This window comes from Astyanax mexicanus, chromosome 19 (genome assembly GCF_023375975.1).
Source record: "Astyanax mexicanus isolate ESR-SI-001 chromosome 19, AstMex3_surface, whole genome shotgun sequence".
NCBI lineage: Eukaryota > Metazoa > Chordata > Actinopteri > Characiformes > Acestrorhamphidae > Astyanax > Astyanax mexicanus.
This window is the reverse complement of record NC_064426.1, coordinates 26,744,477-26,761,661: the sequence shown is the minus strand read 5'-3', so window position 1 is coordinate 26,761,661 and position 17,185 is coordinate 26,744,477. Positions and strand designations below refer to the sequence as shown.

The 17,185-nt window shown below is 36.2% G+C and overlaps 2 protein-coding genes across 2 annotated transcripts in view; both read left to right on the top strand.

Annotated features, from left to right (window-relative positions):
* The window catches only part of cavin1a (caveolae associated protein 1a), a 37,530-nt gene extending 25,098 nt beyond the window's left edge, over window positions 1-12,432 (top strand). The window contains exon 2 of the mRNA XM_007256270.4: window positions 6,392-12,432. Coding sequence (XP_007256332.3) covers window positions 6,392-7,135 — 744 coding nt within the window. The 3' untranslated portion in view covers window positions 7,136-12,432. The remainder of the gene's footprint in view (window positions 1-6,391) is intronic.
* atp6v0a1a (ATPase H+ transporting V0 subunit a1a) overlaps window positions 1-17,185 on the top strand; it is a 130,503-nt gene that overhangs the window by 62,249 nt on the left and 51,069 nt on the right. The gene's annotated exons all lie outside the window — the stretch shown is intronic.

Sequence of the window (17,185 nt, the reverse complement as noted above, 5' to 3'; positions counted from 1 at the left end):
GTAGCTATATTAGCCGTATAGCTCCAGTCCAGGATGTTTTATATACTCTCTGATCTCACACCTCTTACGTTATCAAGGCTCTTTGATTCCTTCCTGTCACTGTCTGGTGATTACTAGTACTTCTCTCACTTTAGGCATGTGTTAAAACTAATCTTGGCAGCAGTAAATCTTGATGCTGCTGTTGTGGAAACACAACGCTATATCGGTAACATGCTACCATGGTGTGCACTAAATGCCTATGTGATATTTATGAAGTCTCTGCTAGGTTTCCCACACATGTACTGTGTCACATTTAATTAACCACTGAGTCATTCTCAAAACTGGGTGACCTTTGTTAAGCTATGAAATATTGTCAATTTATTTGAGCTAAACTGCTGATAAGGTGCAGTTTAATCTGATATATTAGCCAGATAACGTTAATTACCACAGCTCTAAACCATCACTGTGTCCATGCACGTGTGGTCTGTGCTTCATTCATTCACTGGAACACAGAATCTTCTCCCTATATTTACTTTTTTTGTACATTTATATTTACCCCTACGCCAGACAGCTCTGACCAATCAGAGGACACAGCCTGCTCACGTGGTTTATTGTTGCGCATTTTTTATGCCTGAGTGAAACCAAACCAAGTTATCTAACTCATCAACTGATTCGGACCAGAGAAACGAACTACAGGTGTGAAAACCCCCTTTTTTATTATCGTTCACCTCTAATTCCTTTGTGATTGGGAAGCTCCTGTATCGCAACAAGAATCGGGACACCCTACCCTAGGTGTGAACATGCAAAACGAAGGGGCTAGGGCTAAGTGGTAGGATCAATGTGTAAATTGAGATTGAGCCTAATTGTTCTTAACAGCTGTTTACTGTTTATCCCTCTGAGAGACTCCTTCATACTCCTGCAGCTGCTCACTGCCGCCCCCTGGCTTCAGCAGGGTGCAGTGCTGTTGTGGCCATGGTGACAGCATCAGTATTTATTTGTTAGGGTGCAGCTGGAGATAGTGATCAGGGGCTAGGGGTGAGGGGGGTGGCACTTGATGGCTGATGTCCAGGGAATGAGGGAATGAGGGAATGGCGCAGATGGAATCCAGAGAGGAGGAAAGGCGAACTTAAAATAAACATATATCCACACACACACACACACACATGCATGCACACATATACACACATATTGGTCTCAATCTCAATTCCACATATGGCAGCAGAGGCCATTTTATGAGGACATACAGGCCGAGAGAGTTCCTCTTTCACAGTCAGATATATTGAGGATGGGGCTCTGGAGTGCTGTTCCTGCTCTTGACCACCAGATGGAGCATCTTGTTGTGTTTAAAGCTGCTCTCTGTACAGTACATGACAGATTGTAAAACAAGTTGCAAAGACTTTAGGGAATTGGAGTCAGATTAGCTGGTTCTACATGTGGATTCTTCTAAGTTAATATGCAGTTAATATGTCCTTCTGTTTGGAAATCAGCACAGTTGTATCAACACTGAATATTTCCAATGCTTATTACAGCATATTATGAGGCACACCAAAAGAAAATAGGTAAAAGGTTTCCCAGCTTTATGAGGTAGAGTCACCTGGAACGGCTTTTAGTTAACAGCTGTGCTGAACTTGTGAAGAGTTATTTACTAGAATTTCTTGCATCTTAATGTGTTTGAGAGCATCAGTTGTGAAGTTGTAAAGAGGTAGAGTTGGTAAACAGTGAATAACCCTATTTGCATATTAGGCAAGAACTACTCAACTAAAGAAAAAAATGACTTTAAGAAATGAAGTCAATCAGTCAATTCAAACTTTGAAAGTATCCTCAAGTTCAGTTGCAAAGACCATCAAAAATGTTATGATGAAACTGGCCCTCATCAGGATCTCCCCAGAAAAGGAAGACTGACAACTTAACAGCCACACCTAAGAGCCACCTAAATCCTTCACAGAATATTTTGGTTTGTTTAACACTTTAAAGTTACTACATGATTTCTTATGTGTTCCTTTATAGTCTAGATATTTTTGCGACTAGATTTGAGGATACTTTAAAAGTTCTTTTTTTTTTGATTGACTGACCCTTGTTTCTTAAAGTAATTAAAGTCACTTTTAAATTAGTACATTATTCCTTATGTGTTCCTTTATAGTCTGGATGACTTAGTATTCATTAACAATGTAGGAACAAAATTAAATGAGAAGGTGTCTACAAACGTCTGACTGGCAATGTACATATGCTAATATTAAGCAAAAAAAATTCTGCCACTGCCAATCTGTCAAAGCAAATGTTCTTAGTAAAATTTCTTAAAATCTCAAATCAATTTCAGAACCCTTGAAGTAAAACTTGAATCAAGTAAAAATCCCAGATTTCATATTTTACATTTTAGACAAGAGTTTCTAGAATTCTAAATGAGACTGATTAAGGCCATGTTCCTAAAATAAGCACTTTTAAATAAGCACTTATTTAAATATATATATCACAGAAAGAAAATAAGATTTCACTTGCTAAGATTTTAGGCTTAGACTAGGCTTAATCCAGGTCTGGGAAACTGCCCTTTAGCATTAATAAGCCTTGAGTACAGAGCATCAGCTGAATAAAGAAAGATAGAGAGATACACTGTTACCCAGTGGATAATAGAGAAAGGGTGAAGGGAGAGACAGAAGGGGAACAAAAATGCAGCAGTAAATGTATCTGATCAGTGAGGGTCTGATATGTATTGAAGTCACTCTAGTTTCATTCCAGAACCAGCAATGATCATAATTTTAATACATTCCGTCCTATTTACTACCTTATAATCAACAACTACAAGCACAATCCTTGCATACTGATACTGATGCATACTGATGATCTTATCCATTTGTTTTTGTGCTTTATGTGTGTGCGTCGATTCATGTGTGCACGCTGATGCTTTATCTGCAGTCAGTGTGTGGTGCATTCGCACCTATAAGTATGTGTGATTGTGTTATAACGAAACTGCTTATCATTAAACCAGAGTGTGAAAATATGCTCAGTTATTAGACATAAGGAAGTCTCTGTCTTGGTGAGGACATGACACATCTTGCTGATGGTGCTGTTTTGTATTGTGGACATGGATATTTCAGTATGCGTCACATTCTATTATTCACACAGCCCAGATGCATTCCGTTTAATATGAAAGCCACATTTCTAAGACTCAGAAAAAAAGAGTCCTTTCACATCTAACTCACTCTGCCATTTACTGCTAAACTTTCAGTTAGTTTGCTTAAGTTGCCTAAAGGTCATGACTTCTTAGAATGAGTCAATTCAGCTAATTAAAGATGCACTCATTGCTGTTACAAGCACACACACACATACAGCTCTGAAAAATAAATTAAGAGACCACTTTAGTTTCTGAATCAGTTTATCTGATTTTGCTATTTATAGGTATATGTGTGAGTAAAATAAACATTGTAGTTTTATTTTATGAACTACGTACAACATTTCACCTAAATTCCAAATAAAAATATTGTCATTTAGAGCATTTATTTGCAGAAAATGAGAAATGGCTGAAATAACAAAAAAAGATGCAGAGCTTTCAGACCTAAAATAATGCACAGAAAACAAGTTTATAATTATAAAGTTGTAAGAGGTCAGAAATCAATATTTGGTGGAATAACCCTGGTTTTTAATCACAGTTTTCTTGCATCTTGGCATGTTCTCCTCCACCAGTCTTACACACTGCTTTTGGATAACTTTATGCCACTCCTGGTGCAAAAATTCAAGCAGTTCAGCTTGGTTTGATGGCTTATGATGATCCATCTTTCTCTTGATTATATTCTAGGGGTTTTCAATTTGGTAAAATCAAAGAAACTCATAATTTTTAAGTGGTCTCTCATCCAAGTTCAGTACCTAACTTTACTAATGCTTTTGTGGCTGATTGCCATCAGATCGTCACAACCGTGTTTAAAATTTCAGATGAGTATATTCAGTAAGATTAGTTACTAATCTTGTAACTATGTCACTAATCTATTTTTATCCTTTATACACCTTTGTACACCTGTTGATTCAGTGACCATTGCTGTAAGAATATGTAGACAGGATTTTGGATGATCACAACCCACCTTAACCCTGACCCACTATTATGCATGGTGCCAATAGGTTTCTGTTTATCTGCTCCAGAGACTCATATTGTATTGGCAACATTTCTCTACAGGGACTTTTTCTCTATGGATTCCATTTAAAGCACTATTTCTATACGTATTGATAGATATATTCTATATATTCTATAATATTATATTCTTTAAGTATTGAAATGCAACAAGTAGGGTCTGAAAAATATAAGCCAGTATTTTAAATGTCCACTAGAGGGAGCACCTAACCACTGTGTACATTATGCCCTTTTATTCTGCTGCTGCTGCTGTGGTACAAAAATAATGCTGCAAAAATAATCTTATCTTATCAGCCTGCATAAAAACAGATATATTTACACATCACATGACTCCACCGGCCCTTATTAGAGCAATCATCTGATGCTAAATCAACAACTGAGAACATGATCTGAATTCTGACCAGCAGTCTAATCTCCAGAAGTCAACTGTGCTGAGTAAGTGTGAAGATTAGACTGATTAGAGCTTCAGTGGGGAAACTGTAGGCCGAAGAGTGTGCAGAATCAAATCAGTCATCTTAAACCAAAATGACTTGTTGTTGCACTGTTTAAAAAATGAGATGAAATATGAAAACATAGAATATGAAAATAAATACAGAAATATAAAAATGTCATACTTTATTTTTTTCCTGGCAAGTACACATTGTGTTAAAGTGGTCACTGTCATTATTAACAAAATCTATTCAGATAACTCTCTCCATCTCGATAGAGTGAATTTGATTGTGGTTGAATGAGAAGTATAAACATATTCCAAGGAGCTTGCTGGTTCAAATCCTGTTCATGTATCTTGCCATCTGCTACCGGAGCCCTGAGAGAGCACAATTGTCCGTGCTCTCTCTGGGTGGGTAGATGCTCCTCACTTCCCACATCACTCTAAAGGGTGATGTCGATCAGCACGAGGCATCTGTGAGCTGATGTATCCGAACCGATTCGCTGCGCTTTTCTCTTTGAGTGCGCTGTGATGCTACACAGCAATGCTGCATCAGCAGCCGTTGGAAAAGAGGTGGTGGCTGACTTCACATGTATCAAAGGAGGCACATGCTACAACACCCTCCTGGTGTTGGGGCATCACTAGGGATGATAGGGAGAGTCCTAATGAGTGGGTTGGTTTATTGGCCTTGTACATTGGGGTGAAAATGGGATAAAATTAAAGAAACAAAATATATATATATTCCATTCTGACACGGTATTGGTTTATGCTCGATCCACCACAAGAGAAATTGAGTGAAATGACCAAACTAAGCTTCTTTAATATATTTGCATTGTACTAAAATTAATAAATTTAAAATTTAAATTTTCAATGGCATATATGCAGCTGCAACAGGTAGCCTAGTGCCTAATGCATTTCTCAACTTTAACTTTGTTTTTTATTATTGCGTTAGAAAAATGTGTTTTGTGGAGTAATGCACTACAGGACCCTGTGACGCGGCCTATGCTTTTGCCCTTAGTGCTATTTGTTCTTGCATTACTTTTAAGTTGTTTCCAAACCAGTACTTTTACAGTTAGTACAAGTATTTTTAAATCCTAGTATCTATACTTCTACCTGAGTAAAGAATGTGAAAACAGCTTTATAGCTAGAACTATCATTATCAATTATATAAAAGCACCCAAGATGCATTTAAAATAGATATAAATCTGATCTGATTAAAACCAATTCAGGATGTGATCTGAGACACATTTAATGCTTAATATGAGTAAAAATGTGTAATTAATTTCTAAAAGTGAGAAAAATGTCCTTCCACACCTAAGTCACTCTGTGTCTAAAAAGACTAAACGTTCATGACTTTTAAGAATGAGTCAATTCAGTTACTTAAAGGTGCACTCATTGCTGATATGCGTTTAACTGTGCGCACACACCCATACAGCTCTGGAAAAAATTAAGAGAACATTTTATTTTCTGAATCAGTTTTTCTGATTTTGTTATTTAAAGTTTGAGTAAAATGAACATTCTATAAACTGCACTAATTGAGGCATATAATTCGAATAAAGCCTACCTGATTTCTCTTTCTTCATTTCATTACACACAGTAGCTAATATTAGTGTTGTCCTCCAAGTGTGTTTAGCTATCCAATGGGCTGCATTTGTAGCAGTTTGAAGATATGTTAATGGCTGGCTTTTTGTGACACCCTGTTTTTTATCCTTTTAGCACTGATGTTATTGTGTAATATAGGATTAATACCTAGAACCTTATTTTTTTTTATGTTAATCAAATCGAGATTAACATATTATTTTTAAATTTCAAACTTATTAAATTGTTGTGTTTCTAACTGCATATATTCTTCTCTTTCACTCTCTCAGGATAAGGAGAAGCAAGTAAAGACCACTGAGAAGGCAGCAAGTGAAGAGGGCGAGCAGGTGCTGAGTGAGGGAGGAGAAGAGGAACGAGGAGAAGATGAGGAGGTGGAGATTGAGGAAACTGTGGAGGAATCTCGGGCAGCCCGCATCAAGCGCAGCGGCATGCAGCGCGTGGACGTCATAAAGAAGGCCTTCAGCAAGGAGCAGATGGAGAAAACCAGGCAGAGAACCAAGGAGAACCTGGAGAAAACACGTCAGAGAACCAAGGAGAACCTGGAGAAGACACGATTGAGGACCAGGGAGAATTTCCAGAAGACCAGGCTGAGCCTGGGGAAGAAGATGGGCAAACTAGGCACAAAGATGGCACCCAGCACAGAGCGGAAGGAGAAGCTGCGCGTGTCCCGTGACAAGCTGAAGAAATCACTCACTCAGAAATCAGCCAACCACGCGAAACGCCCTAAAATCACCACCTACCGTGTGCCCCCTTTCACCTTCTACGTGAAGAAGGTCCGCGAGGGTGAGGTGGAGCCTGAGCCGGAGGCTGAGCCTGAGGAAGAGGAGGAGGTGGAGGAGGAGGAGGAGGAGCAGCCAGAGCAAGAGCAGGCCCAGGAGTATGAGGATGAAGAGGAAGAGGAGGTGGAGGAGGGCCAGCTGGTCAACCTGAGCCCGGAGATGGAAGTTGTGCTGGGGGAATCGAGGCTGGTGGTCCAGGATAGGGTGCGGCCTGGTGAGAGAGCGAGCCATTGAAACTGTGATCCCTTAAATGTGTGGGGGAAGTAAAGTTATCTTGTGATGTAGAAGTTCATGAATACGGAGATGAATATGTGAAGGATCGTGGAAGTATACCATTGAGACGAGTTGAAGAGTAGAACTGATACTGACTGAGGAACAAGACAAGCTACCTTGACAATAAGAAGAAATGTATGTTGACTTGAGGAACAGACTGAACTATAATGCTTGTTTTTGATACCATGCCCTCAAAATCAGTTCTCTAGTATCTTACCTATTTCCTACCCAGTTGAATTTGTTTTTGTTTGTTTTACACCAAATTAATCAAAAACAAACTATATCATCTTATTATAAAGGAGTTATTGTATTAGGTGTTTCTAGGAATCCGAGTACCTACAAGCTAACAATTCTGGTTTCTAAAATGTACCAGAAATATTGGTTTTGGTTGTCAAAACTTTCTGGGAATGATTTTTGTTTTTTGATTCCCAAAATGTTCACGAAACTGATCATTTTTGGTTGCCCTGTTATTCTCTGGGAAGGTTTTCTTCACGGAAATAGAATATCACAGTTTTGTTACTCTTCCCCCCTCATTAAACAAAATAGAACATCACCATGACATTATGGAATGGTTCCCCAAAAGCACCCACAGGGAAACCAAAATCTAACATTACATTACGTAAGTACACACATATTTGTTAGCTGGGATAATGCTGATCACAATCTGATACAGTATGATGTGATATTTGTGTTTGTTAGGCTAATAATACAGCCAAACAAGTTTGATAAGATGTGATGTTAATTAACACCAGTAAACACTAGTTAAATCACTGTTTATGTATTTTAGTAGTATATATAATAAGACTAAACTGGTTCTAAACTGATATTTTTTTGTTTGGTAAAAACTTTTAAAAAAAATTTTAAAATAAAACCTTTTAGGCTGAAAATTTTTAGGGTGTCTAATATCTTACAATTCAATATGACTGACCTACCTGATCAAAAGCTGTTACCTGATCCATTCAACAAGCCTTTTGATGAATATTTAACCTAAAAGCAACACTATGGGGTTCAGTCACAAGTTTAGTTCATCCTTTGAGCCTCCACTGAAGGACAGTTTTTTCTGGAAGAGCTAAGAGATACAGAACCACCAGATTGATATGGTGCAGTACTGTTACCAGTTTTTACATAAACAGCTCTGGAAAAAAATAAGAGACCACTTGAAAATGATGAGTTTCTTTGATTTTACCAAATTGAAAACCTCAAGAGGAAGATGGATGATAACAAGCCATCTTAACAAGCTGAACTGCTTGAAATGTTTGCACCAGGAGTGGCATGAAGTTATCCAAAAGCAGTGTGTAAGACTGGTGGAGAAGAGCATGCCAAGATGCATGAAAACTGTGAATAAAAAACAGGGTTATTTCACCAAATATTGATTTCTGAACTCTTAAATCTTTAAGAATATGAACTTATCTTCTTTGCATTATTTGAGGTCTGAAAGCTCTGCATCTTTTTTTTTATTTCAGCCATTTCTCATTTTCTGCAAATAAATGCTCTAAATTATAATATTTTTATTTGGAATTTGGAAAAAATGTTGTCTGTAGTTTATAGAATAAAACAACAATGTTTATTTTACTCAAACATAAACCTATAAATAGCAAAATCAGGGAAACTGTGGTCTCTTCATTTTTTCCAGAGCTGTAGATAAATAATTTAGGTTATGCAAAGTTACTTAGTTCTCGTAACGGTTGTCTTGTAGTTCATTATGATTTTGCAGCTTATCTTTTAAGGTAAAAAAATTTACATAATGTTGCTTTAAAGCAGTAGAGAACTTATGCTAACACTTTATTTCCAATCACATCTATGGATGGAGGCTCTTTCAATCTGGAATAAAAATGTGTGAACAAATGTGTGATTGCAAAATATGAATGAGTAAAGTTTGAATGAGTAAAGTTTCCTTGTGAGACTACTAAGGAATTACTAACACAGCCATTTCTCTTTATTCTTGATAGATTCAGAATGAATGTGTGTCTATGAATGTTGTGTTTTCTTCTCTCTCTCTCTCTTTGGACTTGAAAATGAAGTACAGCAGTATTGCAGCACTGGATGGATAAAATGGATGGTGGATTGTTGGGGTGTCACTGTACATTTATCTCATGTTTGCCACTGATTTTAAAGCATAGCTTTTGTTTAAACTTTATTTTAAAATAGCAGCCATAGGCTTCAGACGCTTAAACACACTCTAGTGCTTTAGTGGTTACCCTGTACATAAAATATGTATGCATGTTCACAGCTGTCATGTTCGCACTCTTTGTTTTTCTGTACATATAAACACATTATTATAGGGTTAGAAGAGTAAGCCGGGGCCTATGGGAAACCTTTTTTTTGTTAACACACTGTATGCAACAAATGTATGGTTTTATTCTGTCATAAAGAAATATACTCTACCACACATGTCAAAAATGCATTTTTTTTTTATAATATGTGTACACTTAGCATTAGAGCATTAGAGTTAAAACCACAGATACAGCTATGGTCATGCAAAAAGAAAAAAACAGGACACTCTTTGAAAACCTTTTTTAAACATATGTTAATAATTATTTGATCTTTAATATAACAAAATAAAAACAAATAAATAAACAAAATACTGCTAATTATATTGCTATTTCTTTGTCTAAGGAGCTAGCAAGCCACACTGCAAAAAAAAAAACAAATGGCAAAAACTATGTAAATTGAGACATATTTTTTCTTAGTAAGATTTCTTAAAATAAACAATCGCAAAGTCTCAAAATGAGTGAAAAGTAAGATTAAATCAAGCTAAAATTACTTATTCTTTTTGCATCAACATTACTTGATCAGTGACTTTTTGTGCTTATTTTGGGTTTAAATAACTTAAAATAAGGTGGACATTCTAAATAAGACTGATTAGGATAATCTCTGTCTCTTATCAAAGAAAAAATATATGATTTATTGCCTTGAAATGAAATCATTTCTCTTGCTAAGATTTAGTTTTTCGCAGTGTATGTTTTCTGCAGGTATGCTTCACCTTGTGCTGTAAAATGTATTATAAAATTAAAATTACAACAAGTTTTTTCAAAGGTTTTCATGACATTTTTTCAAACAAAAATACAATTTAAGAATATTTTTTGAACATTTTTAACATCCTAGCTGACCAACAAACAAAAAATTACCTCAGCTGTGCAAGATTTAATCATTAATTTACCCTGCTATTCTCACCACACGTTTAGCTAGCTAATCTAGCTAACCTAGTTAGCTTGCTAATCACCTCATTAGTGAAATTGGAATCGTAAATTTACTTAGCTAAACAGTTTAATTTAAGTCTTTTAAAACTCTAATTACATGTGGCCAGCTAACCTAGCTAGCTAGCACAGAGATATGCAGTGTGTCTTGGGTAAACAAACAAAAGCTAAAATAGCTAACGTTAAGCTAGCTAACTAGTATAGTGATGTGGCTACAACACATACCTTTCAGCTGGAAAACAGACAGTTTGTGAAGAGGTAGCTAGTAAACTGATACTTAGTTAGCATAATAAGTGATGATAAATACTTTATTTAATTGTATTTATGTGAACTTTATAAGTTAAACTTACCATTTGTTGTCTCTTCCTGTTGGCTTCCTCACACACTCGCTCCTCAATCTGTAAACAGATACAAATACAAAACTTAAGACATGCTCTACCATTGCTGCTGAACAAGGTACTGTTGTCACGAGACTTTAAATAGTGTCATTGTTTGGTATCCACCTTATTTGGGTTTGGTTCTTCTGCAGTTGGGTTAGAATTTCCAGACAGTTGATATTAAATGCTTTTTGGTTGTATCGTATTTAAAGTAAATTCAGTCTAAAGTTGCTACTGATGTGGACTCTGATGCTGCCTTTAAGTTGTGTCGGAAATATTGTATTTACGAGATGAGTGCACATGAATGCCACCACAAACTCGTGTGGTTGAATATGTTAAATTTAGTTTTCTATAGACACAGCTCCACAGGACAGAAAAATGTGAAATATAGTAATAGCTCTGTGTACCGAACTTGAGAATTATCCATACAACATAGTTAGCTAAGCTAGCTAGCTAGTGTAAAACTGAACCATTTCAGTAATTTCTTGAATATATAATAAAACACTACAATGAGACAATGAGAAGCTCTAATTATTGATTAATTAGCTAACTAGCTAATTTACCAGCTCATCTTCTGTGAAAGGTGGTGGATAAAAGTTAATTGGAAGACCCCAATATTTCTGTGTTGTGTTCAAAGCACTGTTGTTCAGGCAAAATTCTCCTCTTCTTTTAATTACTGTGACAAACTATACTAATTATATTATATTACTTATTCTGTAAGTAATATATTATTGCTGTGGGTGTAACCTATATTGCTGGTCCGTAAACAATCATGGCCGCCCCCTTGTCATCACATAGAATAAATTGGATATATTTGCCAAATATTTTCAGAACTTTGTGCCCTGTTTTTACAGTCATTGCAAATCTATTTTGACTCACTTTTCCAAACAATGTGGCTGTAATAATGCAATACTGAGGTCATGTCAATATATTTTACAATACCTTAATAACACAATTGCTATGACTGGCCTTTAACTAAAAACAAACACCTGAAATATGTCTTTACTTTTGTAGTTAGTTAAAAAAAAAAAAAGGTTTTCATTGGGTGTTTTATTTTTTTTCACATGACTTCATATCGTACTTCATTCGATGCTAGGTTACAGCACTGTTTCATACCAAAACTTCACGATTATTTAGCCTTTTTGTTGTGTCATAATTTGAAAATGATAGTTGCCATTCACACTGTTTGAACATTTCGAGATGAATGGACCAATAGGAACGGTCCAAAAAGACCTTAAAATTTTCTTACATTTACCTCATAAAAGATTTTTCCAATTCTCCTGTAAAGTTTATATATACTCCAGTGACAGTATGTTCTTTATTTGACAGATGAAGTTAAATTTATTTATGCTTTTTTTTTGTTGTTTATCACAGTCTTTATAGGCCGTACACACTGAATACCATGGAGTAACTGGAACACAGCTAATTTAGTTCTGGCCCTAAGCTTTATGCCTGGATTTTATTTCATTTCCTGTCCGTCTGCCACAAGGATCACTGTGGTGAGCCTGTCGCCAAGAATACTGCCCATGGGCTACGTGCGCGAACCCTGCGTTTGCTGTGGTCCACTCTTACCAAAGGTTTTATGGCCTTCTGTCACTTCAGTGAGATATTTTCTTTTTTTTGGATAAATGAATGGAAGACATGTACAATTAATTAATTAACCAAATAAAAAAACCTCTAATCACACTGTATGCTGAGACTAGTTATTGTGAAAATGATAATAAAAGCACTACACAGAAAACTGCTTCTCAAAACCTACTCTCTCTTTCTCTCTCTCTCTCCTTGTATCATTTTTCACTTATGTCTCATTTCTTTTCCCCTTTTAAGTCATCTTGTTTCTGCTTCAGTCACACACACATCCACCTGACACATCTGCATGAAAACCGAAACTTGGCTATTATCTAGTGTTTGGTGTCTCTAGAGAAAAAGAGATGCAAATACATAGTTAATGGCTGATGTTTGAAAGAATGATTGACAGAGCGTAGAGTAAAGATAGTACTGTTTTTAGCCCTGTGTTGTCTTAACTCAAATACAGTTAAAAGAACAGTTAGGGTGTTTTCACACTTGTCCTGAATAAATGAATCCATACCTAGGACCGATTTTGGGCTTGTTTGAGGAGGGACTCATTATCGCTGGTTTGTTTTCACATTTAATCATTAATTTAATCATTATTTTTTTTCAGGTGCACTGTTCTCTTTATCAGTGTTATACATGTAGGATAGCAAAAGCTCCAGCTGTTTGCTGCTTTCTATTACTATACTTAGATAAACATACTTAAGTGAATAGGAATAGCTTTTTAAGGGATGCTTAACATTTTACTTCTTCAAACAAGCAGCCATTCTTGTATGAGAAGTCTTTAATCCATGCAGGCCGGAGCAAGACTTGTGTTCATGCTGTCAGTAAACTCGTTCACCCCACAAAGCTAAGCTGAGCGAACTCTAAACCACTGGGCCTAGAAAAAAAGGACAGGGTGAAAATGTGTGCACAACGAAAAATCGTATTGGAATTAACTCCCACAGAGTTGATTTCAGCTCTTTTACAGGGTTTATATAGCTCCACACTATTAACACTTTAAAAATATGTAAACATGTAACAGCTTACCAGAGTTCCTTTTTAAAACTCTTAGTTGTGTTCATTTAACTCCCTAAATTAAGTTAACACAGAAAATTGTATCTTGCTCTTATAACCTAGAACTCTATCCAGGCAAACAACCATTATGTAAAAAATAACAAAATACTCAAAGGAAGGTACAGTTAGGTCCATAAATATAGTGGTTCAATCTTTATAATTTGGGCTCTGCATTAAATAAATTAAATGAGATCAAATTGAATGGTAGACTTTCAGATTATCCTATGCAGGTTTTTAGAACAGCAACCATTTTTCTACAAAGCCTCCTCATTTCAGGGGCTCAAAATTAATTGGACAAATTCAATCTGAAAAGCTATTCAATGGGCTATTTCCTTTGTTAATCCATCATCAGTTAAGCAGGTAAAAGGTCTGACGTTAATTTCAGGTGTGGCGTTTACATTTGGAAGCTGTTGCTGTGAACCAACATTATGCGGTTAAAGGAGATCTCAATGGAAGTTCAACAGACCATCATTAGGCTAAAAAAAAGAAATCAAACCTAAGTATAGCCCTGGTGAGTAAGACTGCACATGGATGATGAGTTAGGGATGTGATGCCATGCCCATTATGCAATTAAATCATGCCTGGAGTCAATAGGAAAATAATGTTTAGTTTAAACTGTATCCAAATAGTGAATGCAAATTGTTGCCTCAAAATTATTGAATTGTTTTGTTTTAGTCTATGATTGGTTAATAGGATGTTCTTTGTTGTCTCCAACCAAAAAAGTAAAATAAGTAGGCAAAGTTTAATAAGATCTCTGTAAAGTTGGGCAGTATGTTTGTTTGTTTGGGTTAAAATATTAGAGGTCTCATTCCACTTTTTTATTTTAAAATGTCTAGTTTTGGTCTCTAGAATGAAGCAGTATAACGCTGCTTTAGTCTGATGAAGGCTTGTTGCCTAATATATCCCACCCACCCTATGTCAGAAATGCAGTCAATATCAGACAAGTCAATATATGTGTTTACTTCACCTGTCATTAAGACTCTATATTGATTTCTTTTACATCTTCAGCCGTCTTTTAATCACAACAAAAGACACAAAGCATTACTCTAAAACAGAGAATTACAGTCTAATCATAGAGAATAAGCACAGGTACGTACATTTAATGTCAGATCCTCTATGATGACTTTCTATGAGTCTATCAGTCACTACCTGTTAATGCTAAACTGAATAATGAATAATGTGTAATCATGGTAATGACTGTGAGCAGAACATGCAGACATACTTCATCTGCAAGTACCAGGAGGTTTTTGCCTCATAAATATGCTCTCTCTCCATCCATGCTGTCTGAGTGGAGTTCCATTAGATCCATTAGGGGAGTGAATCTAATTAAAGAGAGTGCTTTTTCCAGAGCAAGGGCAAAGGAGAGGAGAGGGTAGACAGGAGAAAGAGGGTGTTTTCTGTGTGTGTGTGTGTGTGTGTGTGTGTGTGTGTGTGTGTGTGTGTGTGTGTGTGTGTGTGTGTGTGGACTCTTTGCTCACAAGCACAAACCATAGATGGACAGAGGATTAGACTTCTTAAACAATACAGATTTATATTAGCTCTAAGTACTGGCTTGTGTTGCAATTAGGCCTGTCACAATAATTGTGTCATTAATTTATAAATATAGTAAATAAAGTTCAAATATCACACCAATTGTGAAATTAGTTTTGATGACCTTGATATTGCCTCTTGTGTTTCAAAACAAAATTACCAGTATTTTATCTAGTTGTGTAATGATCAATGCATCAATAACAGCGCCTCTATACACACAGAGAGACTGCAGCATGGAAAGAACAATTGGTCTTTATGTCAGACTCTCTGACAGCCCAATTTTACATTAAAGGAGAACTCTGGTGTGAAATTGACTTTGAGTGTAGTAAAACATGATAAAGACTACTAACATTTGTTGAGTAGCATACCTTCATTCTCACGCAGCTTTACGAGATCCAGCCATTTTTTTTCCGTTTGTCCAAACACTCTTTAGACTGGGTGATATGGGGCATATTCTTGCCCCTGAAGATAAATCGCTTTTTTCACAGTTATTTAAGCTCTAAGTAGCTGCACACCTCATTGGTAGAATCTGGAGAGCCCTGGCATTTAAAACAAGGCATTAAGAACTTTAAAAGTGCACAAGAATTAAAAAAGAAAAAAAATATTGTTTACCCGTAGTGTAAGATAAATTTCCGGAAACTATATCGTTAGCAGATGCATTGCCAGTCCTATCGCTAAATAAAAAGACTATTGTGGAATGCTATTGGACGCTGTATGAACACTCCACCCCAAACCACAAAATCTGCAGAAAATACATAAGAATATTCAAGCTGCATGGAATAGATTATCACAAGACACCATTAGGAACCTTTACAACTCCACGCCAATTCCATCCATATGGCTCAATAAATACCGTATGACCAAGACTTGCTCATATCAATCTGAAATGTTATTTTTTATTTATTGTTCCTTGTAACCTTTGTCTTTCTTCCATAATGCATAACAATCTGACCCGTCCTTTTGGGTGCAAAACGCATGCAATCATTAATTTGGCAATAAGCTTATTATGATTATATCATAAGCATCACATACAAGAAATCCCTCTTTTGCCCATCCAACGAACCATCTGTGGTTACCCATTGTATCTTCTTTCTGAAACATAGCATTAATAATACATAATGTTTGTAAAACACTAGGGAATACATAGGCAGCATGCTATTCACATGAAACACCATGTGGTAAATGCATGTACTACCTTTTCTCAGAACATTTTGTTTGAAAAAACAAAAAAGCCTGGCATGAACACGCACACACACACAAACACACACATTCATATCTGCTATTTTTTTATTCAGTGGCATTACATGCAGAACACACTCACACACAAGGAAGAAGGAAGGAACTACCAATTAGGTTTAAGGAAAAATAACACAACACAAACTCAATCCAGTTTCTCCACATAGTCTTAAAGGTCCACGTCATAGAAAACTGAACTGAATCAAATAATTGTTGCTCTGATGCCACAAAAAGCAACACATTACATATTTCCATCTACTCAGCTTACATCAATTCAGCTCCACCCATTCACACTGACGTTCTAAGAAATGTTTTAGATGTTGCTTTCGAGTAAGGCGTAGAACAGGGAAGTTATTTAGAGCAGATGTCACTGACATACGTCAAACTCAAAGATACAGGAATAGAAAAAGCCTGTCCAATTCTGATGGATAATAAGAATTGGGAAAATGAATTATTTTGATGGGCAGTGGTTTCATGAATGAATTCATATCAGAGATGACTGCATTCCAGTTAAACTTTCAGATATCAGCTAAAATGCTTAGCATTTTTTTCTGGCTAGCATTGCTAGCATTGTTAGCATCACCAGGGTTTAACATTATTTAAGGTGACCATGTTTTTGCTTTTGGTTTTGCTTTTAGAATGTTGTTACAAGGGGCTTCAAGTAGGCCTAAGTTTGTTGGGCCATGGCGTGGTGTGGTGTGTATGCGTGAGAGGACTGAAATCAGTTGTATAACTGTAAAATTATGCACCTAGCTTAACACACACTAAAACATAAATTGATATTAATTTACCAGCATTAATAAACTAATTTCATGAAAAAACTAATGCCTAGCAAGCTCAGATATCTAGCAGGTTGAATATCTGAACCAGTCAGTGACTCAAAATCTGGTAGTGTGAAAAGTTGCGTGACTGGAAGTTACTGCAGCCTATTATTTACTGTTTTGTGTTTTTTTATTTAGCATTGTGTGTTTTTGCTGCAAATGAGCACACAAACAACTTGTATCGGTCGTTTCATACAGACACTTTTTTTGTCTTTTTGTGAT